Consider the following 10,397-nt stretch of genomic DNA (forward strand, 5'->3'; position numbering starts at 1 on the left):
TTGGGAAGGGATATACAAATAATGAGTTATGCCCCTGCGTATTTATAAAGAAAACGAGTTCCGGATTTGCAATTATAGTCGTTTATGTTGATGATATGAACATAATAGGTACTCTTGATGAAATAAGAGAAACCGCAAGCTACTTGAAATTTGAATTTGAGATGAAAGATCTTGGGAAAATTCGGTTTTGTCTAGGACTTGATCTAGAACACCGAGCCTGTGGAATACTAATCCACCAGTCTGCATATGTCCATAAGATACTCAGGCAATTCAATATGGACAAGGTGCATCCTGCTAGTACTCCCATGATTGGTCGAAGTTTAGATGTACAAAAGGATTCATTTCGTCCAAAGGAAGATGGAGAAGAGGTATTGGGAGATGAAATTCCCTACCTAAGTGCAATAGGCACGTTATTATACTTAGCACAATGTACTCGACCTGATATATCATTCTCAGTAAACTTGTTAGCTAGATATAGCTCAGCGCCAACGTAGCGTCACTCGAATGGTATAAAGAATGTACTCAGATACCTTAAAGGAACCATTGACATGGGTCTATTTTATCCCTATGAGGACGAAAGGAGGATTGCTAAATCAACCCCCTACACTGAAACCCCAAATAATGTTTTGGTTGGTTTTGATGATGCTGGGTACCTATCTTACCCACATAAAGCTCGATCCCAAACTGGTTATGTATTCACCATAGGGAACACAACGATATCCTAGAGATCGACCAAGCAAACTCTTGTATCTACCTCCACGAACCACTCAGAGATCATTGCCCTACATGAAGCGGTTCGTGAGTGTATATGGTTAAGGTCTATCATTACATATATTCGAGGGACGAGTGGTTTGAATTCCACCACTGAAGAGCCAACATGCATTTATGAAGATAATGCAGCTTGTATCGAACAGATGAAGCAAGGATATATCAAGGGTGATAATACTAAACATATTTCACCAAAGTTATTTTAGAATCAACAACAACAGTTCCTCTTAAACATTCAAGTCAACAAAGTACCGTCTGATGAGAATGTGGCAGACTTATTTACTAAGTCACTTCCTAAGTCCTTATTTGAAAAGCACGTAAAGAGTATTGGACTAAGGAAATTGTACGAACTCCCTTGATTGCAATCAGGGGGAGATGGGGACATCAGGGGGAGTATCTAATGATATGATGTCGACATCAGGGGAAGCGAGTGTCTGTTGAACTCTTTTTCCCTTCACCGAGTTTTATTTTGTCCCAATGGGTTTTGTTACTCGGAAAGGTTTTTAATGAGACAACAACAACACTAGGTTTATGACTCTCCGATTGAAACTATCTTTTTCCCACAGGATTTTTATATTTTAGGTTTTTCTGTAAAGAAGTAGCCAGTTTTATCAACATGTTGTACTCTTTTCCCTTTTTCAAGGTTTTGTCCCATTGGGTTTTCCTTGTCAAGGTTTTAATGAGGCAACACATTTGAAGTTCCGCTTTTGAAACGCACAAGCGGGAGTGTTATAGGGTCTATGGCCCATGGATGTGCGGTCCATTAGACCACTAGGATTTTCCCTTCTACTTGTATAAATAGAACACTAAGCCTATGTAATGGGGTTCCCTTTCTAGTTAATGAAAAGTTCTTCTCTCTTTTCTCTCTATTATTCTTACTCCAAAAAATCGGAAAGTGAATTCATATTTTTGGAGTTAATTTCCTAAACAAAAACTTGCGAAAATAAAGCAAATTCAATGGGTTGGCCATGTATATTTTGTCCCACCCGCTTCACCCTCATTTGTCAATACATCCATATGAAAATGGTTATATAGTGGAGATCCTCTTTAATTCTCCACAATGTGGGACTAAAGGAACATTTCATTCACTCATAAAATGAGCAAGTATGCTTGGACTCATTAGTCACTAGATCAAACCACCCCAAGACTAAAACATATTTATTAAAAACTCATTTTTCTCCAACAGTACCATCACAACATATCAAAATTCCACAAGTTGGTGGTCTAAATTCACGTTCAATTACTCCGATGGTTATGAAACTACTGCATCCCATGTTAAAAGTCCTCAAGATCAATAACTCATTTCTCATAAGTGAAAGAAATGACCTCCTTCTGATTAGTTAAGATATTTGGAAGTATTTCTTTAAAGACTCTTTGATTTCTGGAAAACCAAATTTCTCTCGTGAGACAAAAAGCAGCAACTCTCCATAATTGATGTATTACTGGACTTTTTAGTTTACTGAATTTAAGAATATCAGAAATGAACCATTTTTTTGTTGTTAGTTACTTAGCATGTTACGTAATTGGATTTAACTTACATCTGAATATAAAGAGAGAGATATAACCTTAGCCCAGGCCGAAGTTACAAAAAGCCAATACTGGAGTACGTCACTATACGATTACTACTTCCTCCCCCTGGGTCTTTTGTCTAGATCAAATACAGCGTTTTTATCCTCATTAGTTTCAACTACAAAAACTAGTGATAAAGAGAGTAGAAGTCTACAAATAATAGCAATTACATGAGATCAAAAAAGTTAGACAAGTTCTTAGGGTTTCAATTAAACATGACATACATGCATTAAGAATCCTAACTCGTATAGTACATTTGAACCTGGATTTGTTTTGTAGTCTTGCAGCAATTTGCGAACTTTCGTACTCTAACTTCAGCTCATACTCCATTCCTTTAACTATGATATTCAAACACTCGGGCAATACTTTACCAGCATTGACTTCAACACAAAGCATGGCATAAGCTAATCGCTCTCTACTTTTTGTTCTCTGATCAGAGGAATCCCCAACCCACACACAATTTTGCTGAGAAAGGAAGGAGTCCAGAGGAAGAGTGGTAAGTTGTAAATTTTCACCCATATAGGAAGAGATTCCATCTCATCAAGTCTAGTGAATTTCAGCTTCCAATCCCATTCTCTTAGTATCAATGGTCTTTGTTGGATTTGCCAAAGATCAGCTGATTGTAGAACTCGTATCTTATCTTCGACACAACTGAATTGAAACATAAAGTGCCCATTATCCATAGAGACAACTGAAACATCTCCATTCACTTCCCAGAGTTTTCTAACCATATTTATGTCTAAAACAAAGTGGACGTTTTCTCCCACAAAGAACCCTACTAAAGCATTTTTCCACTCCCTGCACCCAGCTTCAAACTCCTCATCGGTACACATAATTTGAAGTTTACCTTCTTCATTAAAAGAGGGTTCAACATATTTATACTCTCTTTCGGGGCTAACCTCGTAAGCTGGAGAAGCTTGCGGCCTATCATCTGATATTGGTGGGCGTTCGCCCAAAGATATATAATCCAACTTTGCATTATCAAATGACACCCATCCATCAGAAACGAAGTCATGGTGGAATTCAGCATCGTTCCCGTATTCCTTCTCTTCTGAACCAACATGAGTGGATAAAACAGTAGGCAACCCATCATTGTGATGATACAGGTTACTAGAGGAGAAATCATTCCAGAGGTGGGTTGAAGTACTGGTTAAGTTGTGGGTTGATGTTGCAGCACGGTCAATTGTAGAATTGATTCTGCTTTTCCCGTGTATATTGGATGGGGTACTTGCCTTTATCATAGTCCTTCCTTCAAGGATGCTTACCACTTCTGACATAGTAGGCCTTGAATTTGGATCAGGATTCGTACACAACATTGCCAAACTCAACATCGTTTCTGCTTCTTTCACTGGAATATTCATCTTCAGGTCCTGATCAACGACCCCCAGAATATCTCCCTTCTGTTGTAAATCATAGACCTGGGAAAAAATCGAAGCTTTTCAGTTTAATTGCAAAAGAACAGCAAGTTATTATCTGGAGATTTACCAGTCAATTACAGGTTTTTATTCACTTACCAAATCCAGGAGGGAAACACTTTCATGGTCTGAAATCCACTCAACTCTCTTCTTACCAGTAATAAGTTCAAGTGTCACTATTCCAAAGCTGTAAACATCTATTTTCTCAGTAACTGTTCCTAGAATAACATATTCAGGGGCCATATATCATCTTCAACATACGAAAAAGTATATTCTTTGTCAGAAAAGAGAAACACAGAAGAACTATTTCATTCCAGTAAGTTAACTAAGAACCTGAAGTCTAGAAATAATATTTCTATTCGTTTTCTTACACTGTTCCAACAAGACCGGTGTTGATGTGTGTAATTTCTCTATTGTAATGCATTGCCAATCCAAAATCAGATATCTTGGGACTAAGATCTTTATCAAGTAAGATATTTGAAAGTTTGATATCTCTGTGAACAATCTTATATTTCGAATCATCACTGTGTAGGAAGGAAAGACCTTTCGCTACTCCAATGCAGATTTTAACTCTTGCTGGCCAGGTATGTTTATCTTTCACGTTTTCTGCAACTGAAATTGTTAGTACATTTTTATAAGTAGATCAGTTAGTTAAAAAAACAGTAAAACTCGAACACTTCTTACCAAATAGAGCACCATATAGACTTCCATTTTCCATGTACTCGTAGACTAAACAGTGTTGGTTGTTTCCTGTACAATGCCACAACATTCTGACAAGATTAACGAGGGACGAACTAATGTTTACTTCATTCTGAAAACTTGTTTTCCCTGGTCTGATGTCATAAGCAGTTGTTTCACTGCGACTATCTTTCCATTTGGAAGCACACCCTGAAATTATACCATAAATCAAGCAAGATTAACGAGGCATATACAGGAATTGAAAAGGCAAACAAGTTAGATTACAAACCCTGTAAACTGAACTAGTAGAACCTTGTCCGATCTTGTTTGCAAGGCTAAAATCTTTAGTTGCAACTTCAATGCGTCTGAAAGAGAGACTTCCAGTTTCATCTAGCCTAACTGTGTGTTTAGAACCATATTCTATAAACTCAATGTTATCATTTTCTTCTGGCACCTCTGGTGCAACTTCAGAGGATACTGATGCCTCCCCAATCTCATCAGAAAAATAATCAAGGTCTGAAACAAACCCTTCATCTGTCAGCTCTGTTTCTTTGTAGGGGCTGTTTGATTTGACATTAGAGATGACCTCCTCAGAATTGACTACTGTTGAAAATAGTGGATCGACTCTAGGAGTCTTCATTTTAGTTTTTCGTTCAAGAATATTAACAACTTCCAACATGGTAGGCCTCAATTTACCAGTAAAACTAGTGCACATAATTGCCAAATTCAAAATCATAGTAGCTTCTTCAGCTGAATATTGCATATTCAAGTCTTCATCAATCAATTTATAAAGATCAACCTTCTCTTTTAACTCTTGGGCCTATAATTCCAAACCAAAGCATTTAGGAACATTGCTTTGTAACATAATCTAGAAGGAGGATAAAGAGTAATCATAGTGAGATTTCTACTTACAAATGACACTAGGTTGACGGACTCGGATCTTTTTTCTCTGTATATCGGTCTCTTTCCACTAAATATTACAAGTATGAGCACTCCAAAGCTGTAAACATCGGTCTTATCATTTACGATACCCTGTATAAAATACTCAGGGTCAAAGTATCCACTGCGAAGAGATAAAAGAAAAACCATAATGAGCAGCGGTACAAGCCTCCAACATGAGGCATGTTAGGATCTAAAAACGTCCAGCCCCCTTTCGGGCATAACCATAGTTTCAAATATCAATACTGTCAATGCCCACTTAACCAACTAGAACATAGCTTGCGCTTCAGTGTGGGGTTTAATTTTTAAATGCCTTGGTACTATGTTAAATAAAAGAGTAGCGTTCCGAAGTGTGTAGCCTATATTTTTAGCTTAGACACTATAGACAGAGAAAACCAAGAAATCATAACCCAGAGAAGACAGATTAGCAAATAGCAATTATATCAGTAAACAACTCCATTGGTGTTCTTACTTACTATGTTCCGATAACCTCTGTGGTGTAGTGTGTATCTTCTCCTTCACAAAGCCTAGACCCCCCAAAACCAGATATTTTGGGATGAAAATTCTTATCAAGTAAAATATTTGCAGGTTCAATATATCTGTGGATAATGAGGGGTTTCGATTGATCTTTAAAATGTAGGAAAGCAAGACCCTTCGCTATTCCAAGACAAATCTTAACTCTGGTTTTCCAGTCGAGGCTCTTCTTTAAATTCACATCACCTGCATGTAAATCAAAAAATGCCCATCATTTATTATCAGTTTTCTCAACAAGTAATGGCAATTATTGTGGCCCTTGAGCAAAAACTATTAGCAAGTTGGGGATTACCCCCTCCTTGCGCCATAGTCGAACCAATAAATCAAATGTTTGAACTGTTGGAATTTCAGCTCCTTAATCTTTATGCTTTACCACTAAACAACTTATAAGCTCACTACAAGCTGAAATTAGACTAGAAACTAGTATTAGCATACTCAACAACTCACTGAAAACAGCACCACACATGGCTATGACACTACATATAATTCATGCTAAGTAAGGTTATTTAGTACAAGGAAATAGAACACAAGACACTAAACATTTCATGACTTATTATCAACTTCTATTTCCTCACATTACTTCATGATGGAATGAAAACAGATTTGCTTTTAAGGAAAACTTGTGAGGCTAGAAGAGAGTCCTAGTCATGCTTGCCACATGTCACTCCAACCTTTCCATCATGAGTTGGAGGACACCTCATGGCTACTTTGGACAGCTCGTATGACATGTCAAGCTTAAGGACATGTCATGCTTAGACTCAACCTTATCTAGCATTAACCTTAAGCTAGTCTTTAGTGCATGATTAATACCATAAACATGCCTTAATGCGGATTAAGACTAATCCGACTTAACTTAGTCTAAACAAACATTACTTTAACCATATGGGATTTGTTGCGCAAAACACAAAAAATCTAACATGAACTAGTTACCAAATAAAGCCGTTTGAAGGTCACCATTCTCCATATGATCATATACTAGTAGAAGATTGACCTTATCTGAATAATGCCCCAATAATCTAATGATATTTTGGTGTCATAATGGCAAAACAGAGTCTATTTCGTTTTGAAACTCTACATTTTTCCTTCCTGATTCTACAATTGGCGAAAAGCGTTTCACTGTGATTGACATCCCATTAGGAAGAACACCCTCCTGTATGATTATTATATATTAGCAATCGGTTTGATTAACAACCAGCAGACAAAAAATATATAATAATTAGAAGCATCACTACAGACCTGGTAAAAACTCCCAAATGCATCGGTTTGGATCATGTTTGCCTTGCGGAATGCTATTATTTCGAGATGGTTAAATTGTTCTAAAAAACATTGATGATCGACTTCAGGGGTCTTGGTGTTGGTTTTAATTCCTTCCAGAATAATTACTACGTCAATCATGGTAGGCCTCAACTTACGAGTGCTAGCTGTACACGATACTGCCAAATTCAAAATCATAGCTGCTTTTTTAGTGGACAGCTCCCTTTCAAATCATCATCAAAGAGTGGAAAAAGATTGCCCAACTTGTGTAACTCATGGGCCTATGAAAAATTCCAAAATGTATACGGTGTTTATACAATACATATAAATTACTACTCCACTGAATAGAAAAATGTTAAACCATTTACATTTAGAATAGGGATCAACATTTGAATTTTCTACTTACAAAAGACACAAGGTCGCAGGGTTCAGCACCATCTAAACCTGCATTTGGTTTCTTTCCGCCCAATAGTTCAAGTACGAGTACTCCAAAACTGTAAACATCGGTCTTATCATATATGGCACCCATGTAATACTCAGGGTCAATGTATCCTCTGTAAAGAAGTAAATTATAATGAGGATGTTGTGGATTTTGACTTAAACTATGAAAATCAAGAAACAGATCGCCTAGAGAAAATAGTTTAGAAATTGGTGCAGCAGGTAATACAAGAATACGTATTCATTCAATTTTTACTTACAATGTTCCCCAAATTTGGGTGGGGTAGTCCATATCTTCACCACTACAGAGCTTAGCCACATCAAAACCAGATATTTTGGGACTCAGATGCTTATCGAGAAAAATATTTGTAGGATGAATATCTCTGTGGACAACAAGGGTTTTTGATTCATCTTTGTGATGTAAGAAAGCAAGACCCCTTGCGATCCCAAGACATATCTCAGTTCTTGTTTTCCAGTTGAACCTCTTCTTTAAATTCCCACCACCTGCATTTACAAATATCATCAAAACTCATAGCTATATTTATGGTTCTTAGAATCAGTAATTATAATGTTTTGACTAGTTACCATGTAAAGCGGTATAAAGGTCACCATTAGTATCCACGTGCTCATATACCAGTAGAAGATTGTGTTTATCTGAGTAATGTCCCAACAATCTATTGATATTTTGATGTCGGAGTGCCAAATAAAAATCTATGTTATCTAAATACTGTGATATGACCTTCCTTCTTCTATCTGTATCTGTAGGGATTTTCTCACTCGTATTGGTATCTTATTAGGTAGAACACCCTGTATAAACAGTACAGGTACATTTTAGAAATGAGTATTGATCAGCAAAAAGGTTAACAATAACTAGCAAGTGACTACAGCATGAATCTTATTGCACATACCTTATAAATCAGATCTTCACCATGATAACCATATTCTCTGATGACATTAGCTGAACAGAAATTCTTAGTAGCTGCTTTTATTACTTTCAAAGTGAAAAACTCACATTCGAACTCGTCATAAGGGTCTTGGTCTTGTTCAACGAAAATACAAAAGAAATTAGTACTTACAGTTAAATACATGCGCCCCAAATACATGAATGACTTCAAACACCAAGGCAAATGATGAGACATGTACAATACACTTTGAAAATTGAAAAGATGATTAAATTTCAAACAAAGATATAGATCTTTACCCTGAGATCGATCTGCGAAAATTATATTAACCGTCTTCTTCTCTATCAAGATTTGGCCAATTTTCAGAAGAAAAGAGTGAAGAGAACTAAGAACCAAGACTTGTTTGTCCTGTTTAAAGTCCTCTTAAAAGTCTTCTTGAAGTCAAAAACAGACTTGTGTGGATGAGATTTCACAAAAAAAAAAAAGATATTTCTATGGCTAGATCTTTCATTTTCACTAATTCTAATGAAAATTTTATTTATGTCACTATTTCTTATACTACATCAGTGAATAAACATCTCAGAATTATCAATTTCCCATCCAGTAGAGTTACAAAATATTGGAAGCAAAATGAAAGCAGAAACTATTTTATGCACTCACTACTTTCATGCTTCAATCTTCTTAATAGAGTATGGTCTGATAAATTAAACATTCAAAATCATCAGTAGGTTCCAAAATCTTACCTTGTAGAGAGCTGAATCATTTCCAAATGGTGCTTCCTGTATGGCTTGGTGGATCTGTACCAGCAGAAACCCAATTGTTCATGCTGAAAAGATTGAAGATCCACCTTCAATTTTGGTGGCTTAGAGCAAAATAGATGCTACTGGTGCAGATCAAACAACCATATATCTTCTTGAAATTGAAGATCTCTGAAATATCTACTCCCTTTAACCATTCTACTTGGATTTCTCCACCTAGTGATTGAGGATTGAAATTAAAACATGATGGGGCTTAGAATCTCTCCTCTGGTCACCGTTTCTTTTTTTTTCTGAAATTGGAGCAATAAGGGAGGATATGAGAACTTCATTGGGAGGGAAAGAGGCAAAAAATTGTGATCGAAAGTGATGCACGAAGGAATTATCTAGAATATTAACCAGAGAAAATTTTGTGGGGATCATCATTGAACTCATTCGCTGTGTTTTTTTGGAAATTGAATCCCTAATTTCCAAGTTTAGAGGGATAGTCTTTGTTTTTGTTAACAGCACCTGAAATGGGGTTGCCCATTATGTGTAGCCCAATTTGGATGGCTTGGTCATCCTCTCCAACTTTGGCTTCATGGCTTATGCCCATCCATGTTCCAATGTCCATAGGACAAGATTTTGGAGCGATGTGGTTGGACCACATACATTTTATATGCGGCCGTTCTTTATTTTTTGACACATATCAAGCTAAACAATATGCTACCTCCAAATCCTTTCAAGAAATTAAAAAAAGAAAAAAGAAAAAAAAAAGTAATAAAGTTGGTTTTCAGATTTTCTCCTATTTTGTATGGCGTGTCAGCATTTACAAAGGGGCCACATACTTAAAATATGTGGCCCGACCATATCGTAACTGTACCGGAATTTGGATGTATAATGGCACCTATAAAGTGAAGTAAGGCTCTTGCAACTGTTTAATGCCTTGAACAGCTTAATGAAGTGGTTCCTTTGCTTAATCGATTTACTTGGTAAAAAGAAAAGAACTAGTTCGTTTTCCGATCATTTACCGAATTTAGTACAAGTTAATAACCTATGAAATAGCAAAGTGGAAGTTGAGGTCGAACACTTATAATAGCATAAATTAATCCTAGGTTAATGTACCGACGTATGACTCTGAGGACACTGTTATATCTTTATTAAAA

General features: G+C 36.5%; 1 protein-coding gene across 10 annotated transcripts; it reads right to left on the reverse strand.

Annotated features, from left to right (window-relative positions):
• Positions 1 to 2,445: 2,445 nt before the first annotated feature.
• LOC113350306 (probable LRR receptor-like serine/threonine-protein kinase At1g53430) lies at positions 2,446 to 9,753 on the reverse strand. Of its 10 annotated transcripts, none has more exons than XR_003360727.1 (13): positions 9,241 to 9,753; positions 8,504 to 8,634; positions 8,181 to 8,402; positions 7,856 to 8,099; positions 7,564 to 7,711; positions 7,140 to 7,336; positions 6,834 to 7,053; positions 5,846 to 6,089; positions 5,343 to 5,493; positions 4,720 to 5,250; positions 4,437 to 4,640; positions 3,852 to 4,358; positions 2,446 to 3,755 (listed from the first exon to the last, which is right to left on the reverse strand). XR_003360727.1 is itself a non-coding variant. In XM_026594428.1 (11 exons), the coding sequence occupies exons 7-11, from the start codon at positions 6,865 to 6,867 to the stop codon at positions 4,554 to 4,556; spliced, it is 1,047 nt and encodes a 348-aa protein (XP_026450213.1). In that variant the 5' UTR covers positions 6,868 to 7,053; positions 7,140 to 7,336; positions 7,564 to 7,711; positions 7,856 to 8,099; positions 8,181 to 8,402; positions 8,504 to 8,634; positions 9,241 to 9,753; the 3' UTR covers positions 2,446 to 4,553. The 10 variants fall into 10 exon arrangements, 3 of the variants coding, with proteins under 3 accessions (XP_026450213.1, XP_026450211.1, XP_026450212.1); XR_003360728.1 differs by having other exon boundaries at positions 3,852 to 3,970; positions 4,124 to 4,640; XR_003360729.1 differs by having other exon boundaries at positions 4,124 to 4,640.
• Between the last annotated feature and the right edge of the window lie 644 nt (positions 9,754 to 10,397).

The sequence above is a fragment of the Papaver somniferum genome, chromosome 2 (assembly GCF_003573695.1).
Source record: "Papaver somniferum cultivar HN1 chromosome 2, ASM357369v1, whole genome shotgun sequence".
In the NCBI taxonomy this organism is placed as follows: domain Eukaryota; kingdom Viridiplantae; phylum Streptophyta; class Magnoliopsida; order Ranunculales; family Papaveraceae; genus Papaver; species Papaver somniferum.

Excerpts from the sequence above, each read along its gene's own strand:
- LOC113350306 (XM_026594426.1), bottom strand. The coding sequence starts at position 3,995 with ATGGCCCCTGAATATGTTATTCTAGGAACAGTTACTGAGAAAATAGAT. Across the intron at positions 3,756-3,851 it reads GTGTTTCCCTCCTGGATTTG|GTCTATGATTTACAACAGAA; the intron begins GTAAGTGAATAA and ends ATTTTTTCCCAG.